At 38.3% G+C, this 22,050-nt stretch overlaps 1 protein-coding gene across 3 annotated transcripts in view; it reads right to left on the minus strand.

Annotated features, from left to right (window-relative positions):
• The window catches only part of Grm7 (glutamate metabotropic receptor 7), an 808,808-nt gene that overhangs the window by 388,379 nt on the left and 398,379 nt on the right, over positions 1 to 22,050 (minus strand). For all 3 annotated transcript variants that reach the window (XM_032905985.1, XM_032905983.1, XM_032905984.1), the window contains exon 3: positions 2,172 to 2,313. In XM_032905985.1, coding sequence (XP_032761876.1) covers positions 2,172 to 2,313 — 142 coding nt within the window. The remainder of the gene's footprint in view (positions 1 to 2,171; positions 2,314 to 22,050) is intronic.

The following is a 22,050-nucleotide window of genomic DNA, read 5'->3' on the forward strand; positions in this document are numbered from 1 at the left end:
AAAGTCATGTGGTCTAATGATGGCAAGAGGTAACGGGCAGGATAGATTTATCTGACCCATTGAACAACAGCAAGAACAAAGCATGAATCCACTGGCATGAACCAAAAAATTAAAGTTTTATGAGAAAAAAATTTCAGAAATAATCTGGTCAGAGAAATCTTTGAAACTACATACCAGATGGTTGAAAGACCTAGGAAGGAGAGAACAGAAGCAGCCTCTAGGCCAGCAGTATGTACAACACGAAATGTTCAGAGGGAAATTAGACTACAAAACCCTCTCATAGGACATCTTTTAAAATCCTTCCATTTCACTAATGGGAGAACTGAGATACAAAGAAAATGAGATCCTGGGGAAGAAGCTGTTTTAAGGAGACAGAGCTGTTGGTCTATGCGGGGAATAATCTCAAGTTCAGATGCAATACCTTTCCATGTAATGGTCAGGGCACCTCAGCTATGATCAAGACCTTGTTATTGGGATGCTGGAGAAATTCAGGGCTATTGGGTAGGACACATGGAATGGGGAGGGGGAAGAAAGGCTGCTGAAATGTCCTTGGAAAATCCTAAGAAAAAAGTTATCATAGGCTGAACTCTTCAATTTTACCCAATAAAAATAATTTACCTTCAAATTCAATGACACCAAATTTTAAGATACAAGATAAAGTTTAAAAACACAAGTCATATACAAGGGAAGTAAAAATTAGTAATATTCCAGTGGTTGTTTTAATGGTGTTTATAAGGGAAAAAAAGCAGATCTTTATCATAGCACTTTCTAGAATTTAACTTGACAAAATCTTATGTCTAAACCCACTTATAGCATGCAAAATAATGAATCTATGATTAAATTGCAAAAGGGGACACTGAAAATGGTCTGTGTACAGTGGATATAATATATTAGTTTGATATATTTACATATCACTTAGCATATATGTATTATTATTACATATTTCCATATTTATAGTTCAGCACAGATAGTTCTGTACAGAAATTTTACTATGGCATTAATATTTATAGTGAAATTCTGTGATGAAAAAAATGTAATGGTCAATCACCAAAGGGAAAGCTGGGTAAACTGAAGTGTAGAGGTAAAATGAAATTACACATATAGATTTAAAAACTGCACAGATCTACAGGCGTTGAGAGTCAGGTCCTCTGATGTGAAGTGCTAAGACAAGCTAGGTAAAGAGGAGACACATGCAGTATATCTACAGGCTATCTTGCATTTTTAACAGCTTTTAACAGTAGGATTTCTCATAGCACTTTCCCCTTTCCAGAGTCACAAAGTCACAAGATACATATGGTTTCTCTGCTTCCTGACAGAGAATTCCATATTTGTTCAACTTTTATTTTTAAACTGATTTAGAAATCATAAAATGATTAAAGTACCTTCTACAAAATAATATGGGTCAAGAGTATGGTGCAGAATGTCTCTAGAATGACATAGCAGACATTGACCAGCTAGGAGTCTGCCGTTCATAAAGGCGAACTTGTTAGCCAGGGTGCAAAACATTTTAATTGGGGGGTTGGACACAGTTAGAAAAAAATGTTAGCCTTTTCAGCCAGGTAAAATTGCCACTAACTTTTAAAAAGTCAAAAAAGATTCAGAACTGGGATGTAGTGTTCAGAAAGAAATCAGGCCATTTGCATTCTCGAAGTGATTTACAGGATGGCTCTGTATGGTAAGGTTACAAATGCAAGAGGCTAGGCCCAAAGGGAAGTTAAAGTGACAGTTTGGAGTGCAAGGAAATGGATGCACAAAGGAATAAATAGCATGTGGTTGCAGAATGTGCAGGTCCAACAGTTGGTGTCCTGAGTTTAAATGCTGAGCAATGAAAATGGCAGAATAAAATGTCTTTCATACTAACAAACACCATTCCTGGAAGAAAGATCTGTAATACTTAGATATGTTTTTAAAGATACAACCTTTCAAAGTCTAGTGTGTATTCTTTCTACCAATAATTGATACATTGGTTTTTAATCAAAATAAAGATAAAGACATCGCTAATACTTCTGGAGCTGCCAAGCTCTTTGTGGAAAGCAAACATGAAACAATTTACCACCTTGTTATTAGAGCTCTGCTCTGACTCGACTTCTCCTCTCCTCTCCAGCATCCTCATCCTTCTGTCTCCTAAAGCTGTGGCATGCATAGGAACAAGGTTCACCAATCATCCTTACTTTATATCCTCATCGTTGGCAAAAATCACGACGGCCCTGGAGTTGGGAGTGTCCAAGAGCTGTTTGATAATTCTATCAAAGTCAATGGTCCTGTCTTTGCGCTCTTGGGGGATTCTCACGGACTGGGCAATGCAGAGCCCACCTGTTCAAGAAAAGAAAACAGAGTGTCAATAAAGTGGCCACAGCGGAATCAAAGGAACAGGAAGTGTGTGTGTGTGTGTGTGTGTGTGTGTGTGTGTGTGTGTGTGTGTGTGTGTGTGTGTGGGTCTTTACCGTGCATGTCATATAATACATTAAAGTTATAGACACTGAAGCAGCTAGTTTTCATCTTTATGCCTGAGAGTTTTCTGAGCTTTGTATTCTCATTTCTTTTCCTCAACACGTGACTCCCAAATCTTAAAGACCAGCCTCAAACAAGTAAACTGAAATTAAAGAAATCCAATAAGAGCATCAGCTATTACAATCCAAACTTTGTGGATAACATGCAACTGGTTCAGACATTATTTCATATATTTCATGCTATCTTCCGATAAACCATGGAATGGATTACAGTAATTTGTGTTCCCTGCTCTTTGTAATGGGAAGATTAGATAGTTATTTTACGCCATGCTTCTCAGACTGCTCATGACCTCAGTCAATTTTTATGACTGTCAAGGGAGACAAGGTAGGAGGTGGCAGTTTCCTGAACAATTGATAGATTTCATTTTATTCCAAGACTTGCTAAGTCATCACTCCTGAATATAGTGTTTAACTAGATACACTTTTAACACTTTAACACTTTCAAACAGGCAAGTTAGGATAAAAGTAGATAGTATATTTATACTAAATTTATACAGACCATCCCAGGGGTAGAAGACTTAAGTGGGAACAAGAAAGAATGCTTTGTACTTCCTGTCATGCTTTGGGAACATATTCAAAATGGACTTTGTTGCACTATTACATGGATTGTGTGTGTGTGTGTGTGTGTGTGTGTGTGTGTGTGGTGTGAATGTGAGTGTGTGTGGCAGGTTGTGAATAGGCTTCTGCAAACACAGAAAACCATAAACTCTGATCCCAAATTAAGACTCCACTGAAATTTCATCTCAATTGGTTCTGTTACTGTTAAGTAGCATTCCAACTACAGTGCTCAAGAGAAGACCTGCGATACATTTAGACATCCTGTAACACCACAGTCAGGCTAATCAATCTAGCTGACATTTCTAGAATCGTAGGTACAACAAGAGTAGATATTCATTTCAAGTACAACTCAAAGATTCATTAAGACCAACCATATTTGGGCCTTAAAGTAAAAAGGTAATGAAAGCTCACAGAAATCATGCAAAATATATTCTAAGAACTTAATAAAGAGGAAATCATTAACAAAAATCATGGGAAGGTCTATATTTAAAAATTCAACAACAAATTTGTCAATTTCTCTATGGGTCAAATAGGATGCGTCCAAACAATCAAACACTTTGAGAAAAAACTTAAAATAAAGCTACTGCACATTGAAATGAATGGACAATGGCTGAAATGGTAGTTAGATGGAAACATATTTATACAAGAAGAAATTAGAAATAACTGACAGAGACAACCTATGTTCCCAAAGACAGAGCATTAATAAACACATGGAAAGCAGAAATGTGATAAAAAATCAAATTGGTAAGTTTTGACATAGAGAAACATTAGAGAAAAAAACAGTACTTAATAAATACTTTTGTTGAAAGGTGCAATAAAATTGATAGTACTTAAGCTAAGAGAGAAATCTCTAAGACCGTATGAGGGATAAAATAGAAATATAATTGGGTATCCTGTTTATGGATGTGATGGTCATTTATGTCCTTAAATTCAGAAACATTAAGCAAATAGATTCCCTTGAAATATACAAGTTATGAATGTTGTGACTGTTGAACGTAAAATTATCATCTGAATAATCCCAGATCATCTGTATGATCCCATATAAATACCAATTTGGAAGGTTCCCAATACCTTCAGAAAAGAAAGATACAGGCTGAACTGGTTTCACTGATGAATTAGAAAAATCCTGTAGGATGATGTGAATCTATCTACCTAAGATGCTTCAGTAGCCAGGAGGTTAATATTTAACTCATTATGTGAGGTTAGAATCATGAAACACTATCAGAATTAGTTGAAACCTATGTCGACATTTTAAAGTACAAGGAAATCCTTCATGTAGATAGTTTGCAGACTGATGTGAATGTTAGGTGATGTGGGCAGTCAGTCTGAGCTACTGACATTGTTTTAGATGTCACTAAGCTTAAATTACCACCTCAGGAAGCATCACAAAACCATATAATGAGGAGCAGAATGGTCATATGCTATTATAATCTTAAGAGGATAAAGCTCGCTATAAGTCTGGGTCTATAACATGAGGAATTGGATCCCTGTGAGTGACATGAGAGGAAAAAAGAGAGAAAGCAATCCTACCAGTTAAAACAGATGCAGTAGAAGGCAGAAAATCCATGCTTTTTCTTTGCCTAGGACATCTTTATTCTGCTTCTAAATCCCTGACTGGTATGAATGTCTAAAACCAGCTTTCCACTGCTATAGCAGGAGAAACTACAAGGTTTCAAACAATACAGCTGCCCATTGGCCTTCTACTGCTCTTCCTCCATCATCACTTAGGTGGTTAAGTTTCACAGGTCAATGGTTTGCTGAAGCCTCAATAAGTTTGTGCCAAAGTCTGAAGGCAAATGCCAAAGATAAGTATATAAAGCAAAGCAAGATTAACTGAGACGTTAGGTCAGACTCTGCTCTTTGAAGTAAAGATCTGAACTCAACTTCCTTTATTCGGCGTGAGCAGGGCAGGACTACATTCAAATAGTTGATTTGCTGCATGACCTCTATAACCAAAGGAAAAGTGCTATATCTATCTAGGGGTTAGAGTCAGGGTATAGAGCTCAACATAGGACATTACCTACCATCACAGAGTTAGAATTGGGTGTAAATTGTTTAAGTGATTGATCAGTCTTATTAGGTGAATATGTATGATTTGTGCTGGATGAGGAATCTGATTTTCCTTAAGTTTGAGTACCAGAAAAGTGCTTCAAAGGATGTTTCAAAATATCAAAATAGTTTATCTTCTTTGTTGATAGCATGGGAGAAGATGTTATCTATTGGCTAATATTTGATAGAGGCATAAACTAGATGGATATGACAAAAATACATTATATATATATATATATATATATATATCACCAGCAAAGAAAGATGAATAAGAGCATCAAAGAAGAAAAGAAGAAAAGTCAGTCTTTGACAATTAGTGCAAAAAATCAGCTATATATGGAATAAATGTCAACAAGTATCTATTATTCTTTCTAAAAATTTACTTTGCATAGAACTTGGTTCCATAGAGTATGTAACCTGTGCCAGAAAACTTAAAAGAAAAATAAATGAGCACTGTATGACTTGCAGTTTAGTGATTATGTTTTAGATCTAGAAAAATAAAAATAAAAATAAAATAAAATCCGGAATCTGCAAAGGAAAAAGAACTGATGAATTGGATTTTTTGAAAACTCAGAACATTTCTTCCATGAGAATAAATGAGAAGATGATACAAGTTGGAGACTAGGACGCAGTCACAAGTCTGCTAATATCTTTCTCTCTAGAATAATGCTTAAAGTAAGCAAACTACTATATACACACGAGAAAGGCTCTGGCTAAGAATTGCATGTAAAATCGTATTCCTATTTGTAAACTTTCTCTTTGTGGGGTTGCAATTTCACAATCTGAAGCTGCTTTCTAGACTTGGTTGAACAAAGTAAGATAAACTCAATAATGAAAGATAGGAGCATATTTGCTAGAATAACTACACAGAAGCCATGAGCCCTGCTACCTAGTAGTATAGCTTGGCTCCTTAAAAGAAATACACATTTTAGATAGGGAGAGAGGAACAAGGTGAGTGAATGTTAGTGTGTGTGTGTGTGTGTGTGTGTGTGTGTGTGTGTCTTATCTATAAAAGTTCTGAATGCAATGTGATCTCATGAATCACTTATGTAGGTAGCATCTAGTTGTTGGTTTGGAGAAATCTTTCAACAGCATAAACAATGTCTCCTTTGGAACATGGGTAACTCTATGACTACAGACAGGAACACATTAGATTTAGCCTGAGTCATCATTCAGTGTGAAGAAATAAGAACTATATAAAAATAATGAATGAAAAAGGATATCAAATGGATATGGGAGTCAACCTAAATGAGCTTCCCCTGAGTAAAGTGAAGTCGCTGTCAAGAAAAAAAAATAATGGTATCATTGAATTATTATTTAATGAACCAAATTCCTATGGCTACCTCTGACAGAATGAGCACAGTATACAATAATGAATGAGACTTCCCTTTAGAATAATTTCAAACAGAAAATATAAATGGAACAAGGTAGAGAGCATACCATCAGTGGAACCATCAGTGACTATTGCCTTTTGGTCACATAGACTCTGTAGGAAACATTATGATAAATAGAACATTTATGTGATAACTAAAAGCATCTACCACTGAAAGCATATTAACTACCTGGTGACCGGAACACATTCCTCCAACATTTTCAATACATTTCCTTTGATGACGTAGATATAAAATATTTAGCCTTTGAACACATGCCATGAATTGAATCTGTGTATCCCTTCACGTGACTTTTGCTGACACCTCTTGCCCAGACCCACAGCATTCAGTTCAGTTCCGAGGTGATGCTGCTGCTGCTGGTCTGGAAACTACACTGGAGGAACCTGCTGTAGGCAACAAGGAAAGTGGATGCTGAGAAGTACTCATTTATGTGCCTCCACTTGAATAGTAGCTAGCTCTGGGAGGTGGCAGCAGTGTTATGTACTGATATTCTAGCCAAAGGAAGCTGTGAGGATGGTGGCCTCAGAGAAGGAAAGGGATGGATCATTATACATTGTTATAAAGTGCACAATGATGCAGCAAGAAAACAATGGGGAAGATGTCCGTGGGCAGTGGTCAACAGTATCTCAGTGCTGTAATTCCTCCATGGCTGGCAGGCATTATGCAGAGGCGGGAATGAAATGGTCTGTAAAGTGTCCTGGGGCTGCTGGAGAGAAGACATGGCTACTTTACCACCTTCTCTGCAGGAAAAGGGGAGGCAGTGGGATGGAAAGCCAGCTTCCCATCAGGATTCAATTACAGCTGAATGATTAAGCAAATGAGAGCGAACTCCATTTGGCTATGTGATTAGCCGAGGGGTGGTCCACACTCTGAATTGCTGCTCGTCCCGTGCACACCGGAGCCATTGGTAAGTGGGGTTTCATGACTGCAGCAAGGAGAAGCTCACCCCTTTTAAACTGAGAACTGCCCCCACAGGTGAGCCAAATCAAATACCTTAACAGAAGAGAAATGGGCTATCATCCTGGTAATGGGGATGAGCAAGATCATAAAGTTAAAACGTGAACAAAGGAAGAAAATTGGAACAGGAAGGAAGAGAGGAGAGCATGCTGTTTTCATCTGCTCTTGGAAGGCATCAGTTGTGCCTACTGATGAGGGAAAATCACCTCATTTGCATCAGATTCATGGAAGAAGGCTTAAAAATTCACTTTGGCGGTGGGTAGATGACTTCAACTTAAGCATGCAGATGAAGTGTGTTATGTCACAGATATGCCACCTTCAGAGGCCAAGTCTGCTCCTGGTGGTCAACCAACAAAAAAGGGATCTGGAATGTCCTTCCTATACACTCTTGATATTCCAGCATCAGCAGGAATCTTCCTCTGTATTGATGACTCAGCACATATAGTTATACTTTCATCCCAATCTGGTGTACCACTGAATTCCAATTTGCTCTGCCTTTTTGGTTTTTATTCTAGCTAGGTCCCCCAAGGGACTCAGCTTGCCCATTATGTGTGACGTCACTGCTGCACAGAGATGCAAGTTATAGTTGAAGAGATAATTGTTAAATAGCTTAAGAATCTAATTTTAAAAACCTATCACTGTTTTAATTTTATAAATATGCTGTGGGCAGAGTGGATATATGTGTATGTCATGCAGTCACTATGAAGGCCAGAAAGAGTATCAAATCCCCTTGGTCTAGAGTTAGAGGTAGTTGTTACAGAAGCTCTGTTACAGAGCGTTATTTGGGCTCTGAAAACTTAATGTGGATCTACTACAAGAACAATATGTGGATGCATAGATGTTTAAGCCATTAAAGGCACATATAGCTCTTTCAGAGGACCTGGTTTAAATTCCCAGCACTCACTTAACAGCTCACAGTTGTCAACAACACTAGTCACATAGAACTTGACACCCTCTTCTGCCTTTCATGGACATTGTGGGCATGTATATGTTGTACAGACAAGCATATAGGCAAAACATCCAAGCATACTTAAAAAAACATCAACCATAAAAAGTTTAAATAGAGCATCAAGTGCTGTTAACTGCTTAGCCATGTCTCTAACTCCAGGAATCTAACTTTTGAAAACTATTTTTTTTTTCTAGCTAAGTTTTTAATCAAAGAACATTGTACCTTGCCAGTGAGTTCCCACCGCTGTTGGGGGGGCGGTATTCACAAACAGTAGAATTGGGCAGTGCCATTATAAAAATTATAAATGAAAAGTTTTATCACTAAGACTGGAGAGGTGCTTCAGTGGATAAGAGCACTGACTGCTCTTCCTAAGGACCTGGATTCAATTCCCAGTGTCCTTGTGATAACTCACAATGGTCTATAAATCCAGTCTCGGGCTAGCCTCTGCCCTCTTCTGGTTGTCACAGTCACTGCATTCATGTGGTACAAAGACGTGCATTCAAGCAAAAGATTCATCTAAATAAAATGAAATTAAGTAAAATCTTAAAGAAAATAATTAAAAATAGTCACGTCACTGACAAGACAACTCCATTCTTGCCACCTGAGCCTCTCAGCTTTGACTGAGAGGATAATTTTCAGTGGCTTATGGAGACAAGCTACTGTGATAATAAGGAGAATCTCAGTCTTCGAAATCAATCTTTGCTTCATTTGGAGCTGAAAGCTATCGGGTTGGTCTTTGTCTGGTAGGATGCAATCTGTAACAGTAAGACACATCAGTCAGAGCACACGCTTCTTCCAATAAACTCGGTGGCTCTCCTAACTGATTATAGATTCACTCCCATCTAAAAGCTGAAGAGGAAACAATTTATAGTCAGCGGCTTGGTCCAGGAAGAGCCTCTACTTGAGACGAGGCCTGTTACTTAGCTAAGTCAATTCAATTTAGCAAATACTGAGAGGATGCAGTGCAAGATTCTGTCAGAGTTTTCACCAGAAACAAAATATGTTAGTAAAAGAATCATTTGAATAGCAGGGGACTCAGATCAAGGCCAGTGAAGATCAACATTGATTTGAATTGGGAGACTGGGTAATAAGGTAATTTTCAAAATCAGGTGTCAGTCCATATGCCCTTTACTGATTAACACATTCAATAGCCACCCTGTCCTCTGTGAGGCAGAGATGTTTTGAAGTTAAGTGCCTTCTTAGATTGCAGGCTGGCACTAGGATTTTCATCTTTCGATGGCTGATGCTAAATTACTAAATATTGTCTTGCCCTTATATGTGATATGTCACAAGGATAACTGAATATAGGGCCACAGTAGATCTATTTTATCTGAATTTAAATATTCAGTCCTTGGAAGGACAATCCTTGAGAGTGGAGAATTAGGTAGGGCTTATGCCACTCAAAAGCAAAGGAAACATACAATTCCTAGAATATCATGAAGTTTACAAGATGAACAGGGGTCTTGTCTGAGATTACATAAACAGTAACAGTTTTTAGAAAAGGGATGCTCTCAGATTAATTGATCTGTTTGCAAGTTGTGAAGAAACCTCCAGAGATGTATCTTTCCTGAGCTGTCACCTAGGAAGGGTAGAAGATTTGTGGTTGCTGTTGTTGTTTTTGTTGCTGTTGTTGTTGTTGTTGTTATTGATTGTAGTAGGATGGTGGGTCTGCCTCTATGTAAATGCTGGGGGCCTTGCAGCTGCAGAAACATCTGTTGCAGGAGGACTTAATTGAGGACTGCCTGAGAGGATAAGGATAGCTATTTCAAATAGTACTAGCCAATCAGGAACTGCTGTTTGGATGAGATACTATCTTGGAACCAGTGTGGGTGTGGGCGGAGTGCAATAAAAGAGCTTATAGCATTGCTCAGATGAGCTTGCTGTAGCATTTCTCATCTGTTCCTGGAGTCTGTGTCATTGACTGTACCAACTCACCCCCAATCCCCAAGGTCAGGTAGGGTCAGGCAGGGCAGAGAACTGTTCAGTGCACAAGCAATAGTTGTTATTACTTTTGTTTTGAGATGTTTGTTTGCTTGTTTATTTGTTGAGGCATCCATGCTTCTATAGTTAACTCATCAAATAAATTCCTGTAAGTAACTTAAACTCTCTCGCTCACTAGTTAAACTTGAGTAGAGTTGTTTTCTTGGTCTGACATCAGTATCCCATCTGGATAATAATTTCTTCATATTTCCTCAGAAAAGTCACGCAACAGGGGTTAAAATGAACCCCGTATTTAGTTAGAGGAACCAAAGACTGTATGGAAAAGGTTTTCTGAGCTTTATACTTTACATCTGTGGAGAGAAAGAACTTGGGAGCAATAGGCCTAAGTCATTGTGAATAAGACTGAGCTGTCATTTCGCTAGAAACTTTGCTGATAGCCCTGTGTTTTTGTTTACAGTGGTAAGGTTTGTTTCTAAGCAATAGCTTACCCCAGTCACAGCAAAGGTACCAGCTGTGTTTCCTTCCACCCTCATTCTGGTAGGAATGACTTCTTGATATTTGAAGGACACATTTTAGGAATTACTTCAGGGGACAGAAATTGTTTGGTTTTTGTTTTGTTGTTGATTGTGTTTGTTTTGTTTTGCTTTGCTTTGTTTTGAAGTTGGAGAAGAGGAGAGAGAACTTATCAGGGCCTTTTCCTCCAGCCATGGGTCCAGTTTGATCCATGGAGTCATTGCTCCATTCTTCTTTTTCCCACTCTCCCTCTGGCCCCACCATTGCTATATTCTTGATGGCATCAACACATAAGTAAAAGCATACATACCAACCCATTAGAGTTGTAAGTCAGGAAAAAGAAAAACATATAGAGAACTTAGATAAAGACACAGGCTCAGGGGCTTCCCACTTCCTGACTGGAAGCTGATGGGACACCTTCCTGTGATTCCTGTCCCTAGTCAGTTTGCTGTGCTAAGAAATGAAGACAGTCGGAAATGATCTTTGACTTCAGTAAACTCTTATCTGAATATAAAAGGAGAGAAAATCCTTGAATGTGAAAGAGGTCAAAGAGTGCACAAAGGAGAAAGATACAGGGGGAACGGTGTTCTGCCATGAAGACCAGAAGAATTGAAATCATAGTTACCTTCATGGGTTTGAGAACAAAATCATTAGGCAGCAGAAGGACGCAGGAGGAAAGGACATGTAAGAAATGGGGAAAATTTTAGAGATAACGAATTTGGCAACAGAACACATTTCTGGGGAGATGTGACTGAGTTACTGATAGTTCTTAGATGCCAACACTGAATCATCTTTAAAATACCTGTTTTTCATTCTATGTTGAAGAAAGGAACGAAAGAATAAAACAATTACAGCTGATTTCCCAAGACTATTCTCAGCACCAGGGCATAGAGAACATTTCATTGACTGTGGTAGGTTGATGGCAGTGAAACCAAATAAAGGCTAGTGCTACTAAATTTATACAGTCAGGGTTGAACTGCATGAGCCTTTATGTGGCAAAACTATGAGAATCCTCCAATTGGTCCCTGCCAGGGAAACCACACTTCACATTCCAAGGACTATTTTTGCATGTTAGTAACGAGTGAGTGTATCACATTGTTCAGCCAAGAACTAGTGGAAAGCAAGCCCTCATCAAACATGTTAAGTACATGAAGTGCCACAATTCAGCCTAATAAGGATCTGCTGCAAATGTTGAAATGTGGAAATTTGAAGTAATGACAGTTGTCCAGAAAAGGAGACTGAGTAACAGAGGTGCTTGGAGGTCATGTAGGGAGCCCCAGCAAAGAGGCAACTTTTCTGAGTTGCCAGCCATGCTGGAGTAGTCTTAAATCAGACAGCTTCCTTTTAGTTGTTCATCTCAGAGGAGGCTGCACAGCTTGTCCTATGGACTGTGATGCTGTGTGGTGAGTCATTTCTCTTGATGTTTTTACATCCACATTTTACCTACTGATTCATTCATTCATCCAGAAAATATTTACTAAACAACTGCTAAGTTTTGGGCATGCTGTGCTGCTGGTATGTAGCAGTTAACATGAAAGACATCCCATTACTTGTAATAACAGGCCAACTGTCTTTTTTAAAATTTTCTTTCAAGATAGTGATGTCCTACACAGTTGCTATGAGCCTAGTTTACAGCTGCAATCCCAGTGCAGAACATCACGTTCTCCTGAACAGCTGGTATCTTGGCAGGTCGTGAGTAGGTTAATGAAGAGTATGCTCCCATTCAGGAAGCCTTGCGAAGGCAAACTCTTCCTTTTCTTGAATAAGAAATTAAAAATTGTCAGATTTTTCACCATCACTGATTGTTCCTGTGGCTTGATTATTCTCACCAGTCAAAACCAATTGTCATTTGTCTCCAGATAGCTCTTCTGGAAAGATGCCTATGTAGCCCAGGATGACGGAAAGAAGGTTCATCTATGAAGCTCATGCTTGGCTGGCATTTCTGAAGTACTGTTTTCTTTCAGTTCTCTCTCTCTCTCTCTCTCTCTCTCTCTCTCTCTCTCTCTTCTCTCTCTCTCTCTTCTCTCTCTCTTCTCTCTCTTCTCTCTCTCTCTGTCTGTCTCTCTCTATTTATCTACCTGTCTGTTTCTGTGTCTCTGTCTCTGTGTCTCTATCTCTGTGTCTCTATCTCTGTGTCTCTGTCTCTCTCTGTCTGAGTCTGTCTCTCTGTCTCTCTCTCTCTGTGTGTGTGTCTGAGTCTGTCTCTCTGTCTCCTCTCCTCTCTCTCTCTCTCTCTCTCTCTCTCTGTGTGTGTGTGTGTGTGTATGTGTGTCTCTCTTTGCATCCGTGTGTTTTTGTGTCTGTGGTGTGTGCATGCACACTTATGTCCGTGTGTGCATGTACAAATGCAGAAATGAGGCAACATTCATTTCTGTAATTCGTTTTTCGCCTTAAAAACTAGAGGCTGGAGGCTGAAGAAATGGCTCAGAAGTTATGAGCACAGGCTGCTCTTAAAGAGGACCTGAGTCCAATTCCCCAAACACACATGGTGGCTTACAACAATGTCTAACTCTAGTACTAGGTGATCTGATGCTCTCTTCAGTCTCCATGGGCAACATACACATATGTGACACAGAGACATACATGCAGGCAAAACTTTCATACATATTCTAGAAAAATAGGGCTAATATGGTATCATGTCATGGTGGGGATCTATCTAAAAGGATTGAAATATACTTCAGAGGTTATTGTGCTCAGCTATAGATATGATGTCATACTATGCCTACCCTCCCTCTATGTTATGGGAAAATGTATGAATTTGGTGTTTTGACCATTTATCAGGGATCCTTTCACTATGATCACTCTCTCCTATAACAACTCTTCATTGATTGCAAAGTGTTTTGACACATTTATTTTAATTTCTACTGTTCGTTTTTGTGATATGGGTAATAACATGAGAGCCGCAAGCATACCTTATACACACCTTCCAGCAATGAGCTAACTCTCCAGCCTTGTCTGTATTCTTTTACAAGTTCCACCATGTTCAACACACACTGACCTGAGTTGCAGATACTTATCTTTCTTGTAGATGAAGTGACTTGGGCTTAGAAATCAAGCCGAATTGTTCAAGTCCTCAATAGCCAGGGGCAACCCTAAGGCAAACCTGAGAGATTTCCATCTCCAGTCCAGAACTACTGCCATGCCAGCTGTGATGAGTGTTTTCCCTCATATTTTACCCCTCAGGCTTTGCTTTATACTATCCTGTCCCCATCTTGGTACTCATCAACACAGCGAAATGAGTACAATATTGCCAGTTCCTCTATGGTCATCTAGGCTGCTAAACTCTACTGAGTAGTGAGCATTTTGATAACTCTTTCATAACAATAATTTTTCTATAGTGATTCAGAGGCAGGCATATTGCATCAACCCATCTGCTCTTTTCCTATGCATGTCTTCATAGATGGAAAATAGAAGGATCATCGTCCTTTCAATAGCAAACGAGAAGCAACCTATTCTCAGTTTTAGGTTTGTTGTGTGCAGTTGATGAACTGTCTGATCGTCTGGATTTAATTCTATACAGAAATATGCAGAGTATTACTCACAGGCAGTTATGCTAGCAATGTGGGTATGTTTGTTTCAATATAAAAATTAGAATGACAATGCCAATGCACAAGTGAACACTGCATGCTTCTCAATAAATTAAACATTCTATCTCTTCAGCACCCTTTCCTGCACTTTCTTTTCTACTTATTGTTTCTGCTATGATCTATCCATACTGCAGCAAACTGTTGCTATGGTTAAGACTCAACAGACTACACATATCAAAAAGAGCCGGGTTTTGAGGATTTGAACATTTTTCATTGTTAAAGAAACATCACTCTGTATCAGTGTGAATGTCACAAACTAAAGAAGGAGAAACAAATGAATCCTGCCTCCAATGACTTTAGAAATGTATCATCTTCTCCATTTGTCACAGAATTTAGAGAGAGTGGTTCTCTTCCCAGGAAAGCATGAAATATTTAAAGCCTCTGCCAACCAACACTTCTATAAGCACAAAGGAAGCCAGTTAACATCATGCACTCCCTCTTGGACCAATACCCATGATTTTGCATAAATTCTTCCTGGGTGTGATGGGTAATTTTAATTGTTAACTTGATAAGCTTTAGAATGACCTTGGGCGGGGGCATCTCTTGACATATCAGTGAGGGAGTTTCTAATTTGGTTAAATGAGTTGGGAATGGTACCACCCTAACTGTTGTGGTACCATTCCAATAGCTTGGGATCAAGGATTGAATAAAAAAAAATAAATAAAAGCCCTCTGAGCACACTTTTCTCTTCCTGATTCCCAATGGATGATGCAGTGTGAACTGGGGCCTCATATTCCTGCTGCCATGACTCCCCCAAACTGCAGTCAAAATCAGAGTACCTTTCTCTAAAGTTGCCTCTTGCTGTGGATTTTGTCAAGGTCAGGAGAACGGTAATGAATACACAGAGTTTCAGAGGATGCACTTAACCGTTGACACTCTATGGCTGAGTTCACTGAGGTTTCCAAGATACGGAAAAACATTTCATGCAGACTTCTCTACCTCCTGACCACGAATTTCCATACAAGCAGCATCCAGTTTAGGGCTCAACATTTAGGTGCTTAGGTTACACTAGAGAGTTTGATGGATTTCCTGCAATGATGTATCAAAGAAAGTTCTACCTTAAGTGAAAAACAATGACAAAACAAACCAAAAAAAAAACCCCCAAAAAGCAAAAAAAAAAAAACCAAAAAAAAAAAAAAAAACCAACCAACCAACCAAACAAACAATAAAACCCCACAAACCACTAATTAGGATTATTCTCAAACTACAACTGAATAGACAATAATTGTACAGTGTCAAAGTAACCTGTGTCTAAGAATCAGGAAACATAGTTAGCCTCAAAAGTCTCCCATTCAAAAACATGGTAACTCAAGCTGGCCTTGGAAACACAACTCTGAACTCTCACAACTGGAGAAACAGACTCAAAAAGACTGAGTTCAAGGGCAGCTTGAACAATCAGTCTTGGTTATATAATAAAATCAGGTCTCAAAAATTAAAAGAAGCAAAGAAAAACAAATAAATATGTTGTTAGTACTGAATTCCATTAAATTAAGGATTATCACATAGAATTTAACGGTACTCAGTTTTGTGATGTGTTGATCTTTCTCAGGTTTTTATAGCAGAAATGAAAGTCGTGGGTGTATTCTCAGGAGGACTAACTTTATCTTCGCTGACATCAATGTAAACTTTACCAACTGCTCAGTACAGTCTTAAAGGGAATAGGGAGAGACAGATATATCCTTAAATCCCAGGAAGAGATTCAAAGGACTAAAGAGAAGCATGGGACATTTTTGAGGAAATATGTTTTTTAATTACATAGTTTCATTGTTATGGTTTTAGAAGAATCATCCGGGAATTCTGTCCACCTCTGACATTGAATACCAAAGGTTCTTTCAGTGTAGTAAAGAAGAGGGGATCATGTTTACACATAAGAATGAAGTCAATAGTTGTGAATGTTCTAGACTTGAACAACAGCTCCTCCTAAGAAACAGAGTTCCTGGTTAGTATCAATGGAAGCAAAGTGTGAGAGAGAAGAAAGATGTGTAGGTATCACATAATTGCCACTGTGTGAATGTTAGAAGTTAGAACTATAGGAACCAATTTGCCAGCAAAGAGGAAAAACACTACCTACTTAATTGGAATGTTAACTGCAAAATCCACTATGCAGGATGAAGCTTACTAAGCCATAGACTAAGTTCTAACGAAATCACTGATTCATTTAAAGAGATACACAGGAGTTAAATACATGTTATGTGTATGTTCCTTTGGTTTGGGGGTGCTTTCCTCACTTAAAATGAGGTGATTACTTTTAAATTAAGACATTTATGGCACACAGAAGTGGGCTTCACGGGGACATATTCATCTCCTCGAGGCTGCCCTTTTGTCTTTCTTCCTCATTCTCACTAGAAACTTCCTTCTTCACTCAAACTAGCTCAATGCTCATGCCATGCACTCTGTGATTCTATGTACACACACACACACACACACACACACACACACACACACACACACACACACACGCAGAGTCACTTCGTCATATGGAAAAACTTTGGGCATTTGTTTTTCTTTATCTGTCTCTTTTATTTACTAAGATCATCTCAACAACATCTATATTCCTGAAAATAACATTTTATTTTTCTTTAGGACAAACTACAACTTCACAGTGTACATAAATGCCATGCTTTCTGTATCTGTTCATCTGTTGGGTGGATATAAACAGAAGGGAATTGAACTGAAGACTGAATTGTGATGGTGGCTTTTGAACTGATGTGGATTTAGGTATAGGAGTGCATGGGGATGTTCAAAATAGCATAGGTTTTAAGCTAAAATCAACCGCAAGTCTTGCTTCCAACCCCTAGGATGTCATACTTAATGTCTATAATCTGCTTGAAGGTATCTGTGTTAGTACAGTGTTCACAAAGTGGCAGAATATAATTGAGTCCAATCAATCATTTCAAATCAATATAGCAATGTTAGTGTTTGGTACCAGTCACCATATTATCTTTTTTTTTTTTTCACAAAAAGAAAATGTAAGAAAAATGTATGTGTAGTTTGAATGAGAAATGTTCTGCACAAGCTCAGATACATGATCATTTAGTTTATAGTTGGTGGCATTATTTTGAAACATTTTGGTCCCTTTGGAAGGTATAACCTTCCTGGAGAAAGTATATGACTTGGGACAGATTTTGAGAGTTTACCATGTTTCCAATTCCTGTTCCTTCTCTGTCCTTCTTATGTGTAGATAAAACTGTTGCCTGATGCAGTTGATGGCCTGCCTTCCCACCAAGATGGAATCTATCCTTCTGGAAACAGAAGCCAAAATAAATCCTTTTCCTTTAAGTTGCTTTTGGACATAGTATTTTATCTCAGCAACAGATAAATCACATGCATAGTGTTATATTCATGCTGACTTTTTGACAAATGCCAGTGTCTCAGTCTTTGGCATCCATGTAATGGGTAAACAGAGGTGGGCAGCCACTGGGGGTTAGTGCTTAGAACCACTGACCTGGCTGGAGCCAGGTAAGTACAGTTGCTGCTGCCAAAGGCAGCCAGTGGTTAGAGAAACTGTTGAGCAGACTTTTTCTGAGGGAACAAGTTTTCTTTGGCCAGCAGAAGGACTATCCACTCTTTTAACTCCTTGGGGCCAGTGAGAAAGAGAAGAAAAGAGAGAAAATTCACACACACACACACACACACACACACACACACACACACACACACACACACGCACTGGATGAAACAACAGGTAGAGTCTAATAACTTCCTACACATAAATATGCATATATATATATATATACATGTATACAGACCTACAGACAGACATATACATATTCACACATAGAATGGTTAGAGCAAATCTCCAGCAAGCAGACTCCAAGTATTCTACACATACATGCATAAATAGGAGAGGTTGATATGAGGAAAACTCCCAGTGGCACAAACTTTAAACATACACACATAGTTGATGGATAGGAGAGACAATGTTGCAGCCACACCACATCATACCATACCATCCCATTCCATACTTTATTCTTTCTTCTATGGATTATATATTCCAGCAAAATCTTTTAAGCAGTATACACTTGCAATGTGGTTACATTTTAGTTTTCTTTTAGTGAATGATTATAAAAGAATAATGTGTTTTCCAATACCTCTATAAGAAATGAAATTACATAGTACAGGTCAAGAAAACAAATGGTTCTCAAAAACCCACATACATACATAACCAAACAACTTGCTCTAGATTAACAAAGTGAAAACAAGCAAGCTCGTTTTCCTCAGCCAGCTTCTCTTACTGGCAAACAGCAATTTGTGGCTACAAAGAAAGAAGTAATAATTTTATTATTTATCTTTAAATGTAATCTTGTGAAAATCTTAACAGAATCACAAAACTAAACTTTTTTTATATAAAAATCAGTCATATCAACTTTAAATCCTCAAAATGTGTATCTACTGATCAAAATTTCTTAGTAAATCATATCAAGAAGCTGAGGGCAAAAATGGGTATAAGAAATCAATCATCACTAGTCCGGTCAGAGTCACATCAGCCAGTGTTGCCATTGTTCTTGTTTCCTGATCATAAAAGGACCCTAACCTAACTAATAAAAGGTGCCTTTCTGACCCTCATATCATTCCCTACAATTCTTTGCATCGGAGCCAGTAGTAAAAACATCTCAACCTAGCTTCACTAACAACTTTATCTTTCCAAATGTTTTCTAAGGGTGGTAGTCATTGTTGACAATCTACTCTCTAAGTTCTTCTCTAGGATGGTGATAGAATCCTTAATCTACACCAGCAGCAATGCCTGAATTCAACTGTCCAGTGAGGGACGGGAAGCCTCCTTAAAGTTTTCATATAATTCTTAGATTAAGAGGGATGTGAGGGCAGCAAGCACAGCAGAACTCGATAATAGCATACAGTCCTCAGGACACATAGTCTTCAGGGCCAGGCCACACGGAGGCCCACCCATGTGACTGTGGTGACCCACAGGCTGTATTGCATGAGTTCTAAAGCCATTTGTCATTCCTCCTGTACGGTTCTAAGCAGACAAACGTGTTTTGCTTGGAAGTTTTGAGTTTGTTTTTGTGGAAAAATTTGAAAAGATCAATAGCAAAGAAATAGGAACATGCAGTGTAACAATTCATAAAATATTATGAAATGGGAGCTTCATAAATTTTGGTCAAAGTTGTATTCATCTTTTGGTCATTTGAATTATTTGTACATTTGCTGTCAATGAATTATAATTTTTTAAAAAAATGTACTCTTAGATAACTTGGAATCTGCACAGACTAACAAAAGTAGCCAACGCTACAGTTTCCTTTTAACTGATAAATGTGTCGAAATGGGAGTGTTAACTGAGAAGTCTTATTGTTTACAGGCTAACCCATAGCTGTACCTTTAGATTTTCTTTCCTTATCAAAACCATCGCATATTTCAAACAAGTGATCTTTTCCTACTCTGCTCTTCTGTCAGGCAAAGTTTAACTGTATGTTTATTAATGATTCTTATTAGCACACTTATACTGAGTATGATGACAATTTTCATCAGTTCCACTTGCTTTCTGCCCCCTATTATCATGTACTTGATGTCATGATCATTGTCAAAAGTGATGTAACTGAGCTTTGAGTTAAAAAGGAGACCCTGAGTTAAACTGTGAGTTTTGTTTTAGAAATGAGCAGAGGGAGGAGCTACAGAGAGGACTCAACAAATGAGGACATTTTTTTTTTCTTTTGCAGGGGATACAGTTTCCGTTCCCAGTATGGAGACAGTGGATCAAAACCAATGATCAATAATTCCAGTTTCAATGAATCTGACAGCTGCTTCTGACTTCCTCAGGCACCAGGCATACATGTGATATACATACATGCAGGTAAAACAGCCATACAAATCAAGAAAATAAAGAGAGCATAAGTGTGAGAAGGGATTTAAGGGAACCATGCAGGATAAGCCTGATTTCAAGGCAAGTGTTGCACAACAAATCTAGTCCGTCCATCAAAAGAAACAACGTTGTAAGACTGAGACCTGGGAGGAACTTAGTCAGAAACGGCAAAGACAGACTTTACTGCAGTCAATGTTCTATTGAGATATAATAAAATCTTGACAGCAGTAATAAGATAAAAGGGTTGGCTGGAGAGATGCCTTAGTAGCCAAGAACACTTAAGGCACTTACATGACCTGAGTTCAGATCCCAGCACTGACATCAGGTCGTTTGCAACTGTTAATGTCTTGTAGATATGATGCCTTCTTCTCGTTTCCAGAGATACTGCACACATGTACTCATAAAAATAAAACCACCTGACATGCAATATCTGAAACCAACCCTCTTCATTGAAGGCAGGTGATGATTTTATTTTATTTATTAAAATTGATTGGTCCATTTTGACTGGGAGCTCAGCTCTCTGCCTCAAGAAACAGCTTTAGGAAATTGCTTACCTGTACATCTGCACACACACTTATATTCCCCCAAACACCCCACACACCTCATCTGTAAACTCAGCACTCCAGTAGTTTTGCAATCAGCTTCTCATAAGTACACGTATCTGTGATTAGGAGTATTGTTATTTCAACCTAGCTAATTGAACCTGAGGAAATCAGTGTGTTTTCTCATTTTCCCTCAACGCTCATTTCTCTATCACAATGTAATTGAGTTAGTAGGCTTCACTAGGGATACATTAAGGCTCCCAGTGATGTTTTCCCATCTCTGGAAGAATAGTGACACTGCTGTTCCAATATCTTTGAGCTATCACTTTTTTTAAAAAAAGGCATAGACAGCACTTGTAATTAAAACAATAATCTTCCAAAGTGTTTTGATTAAAATATTGTTCAATCAGCGGTTGTGTAACATTGGATTCCTTAGAATTTCCAATAAAGTTTTCGGTCAGTATCCCCAATTTATTTTCAGGAAAATAAATCGCTGAAGCATTTTACATGTGTTAACAGTTCTTTGTGGAACTTTTTAATGTCAGTGAAGTCCACCTGCAGAGATTTAAAGAACCCTTTAGTGTTTTTGCTTGGGTTATATTTGTATAGCCAGGTTTCTGAAAAGATATTCTTGGTAAATTTATTTCTGTCACACAATATCATGTCTGCACTCTGTGTCTTTGTCTCTCTTGTCTCTCTGTCTCTGTCTTTCTCTCTCTGTCTCTCTTGTCTCTCTGTCTCTCTTTTCTCTCTCTCTCTTTGTTTCTGTGTTTCTCTCTCTCGTGTGTGTGTGTGTGTGTGTGTGTGTGTGTATGTGTGTTGTGTGTATCTGTCTGTCTGTCTGTTTAGAAGGCAGCTTTACACATCCTGAAATTGGGACTATAGCTGATTAAAAGTCACCTAGTATGGTTACTACAAACTGAATTTGTAAGCGCAGCAAGTGATTCTAATTTATCAGTCATATCTTTTGCACTCATTGGGTGGTTTTCCTTCCTTCCTTCATTTATTTTTTTAATTAATTAATTAATTTATTATTGATGAATGCTTTCAAAACAGGGTCTTTCACTCTTCAGCTTAGGATAATCTCTAACTTACTACAGAGCACAGACTAGCCTCAAACTCACAACACTTGTGCCTCAACTCTGGGTGCTGGGATTAGGTATGCCTGGTCCTATAATTATCTCTAAATATTGGCAACAACGTAAAATAGTCAAAATGTTAGCGGTGAGTTTATC

The sequence above is a fragment of the Rattus rattus genome, chromosome 6 (genome assembly GCF_011064425.1).
Source record: "Rattus rattus isolate New Zealand chromosome 6, Rrattus_CSIRO_v1, whole genome shotgun sequence".
Taxonomy (NCBI): domain Eukaryota; kingdom Metazoa; phylum Chordata; class Mammalia; order Rodentia; family Muridae; genus Rattus; species Rattus rattus.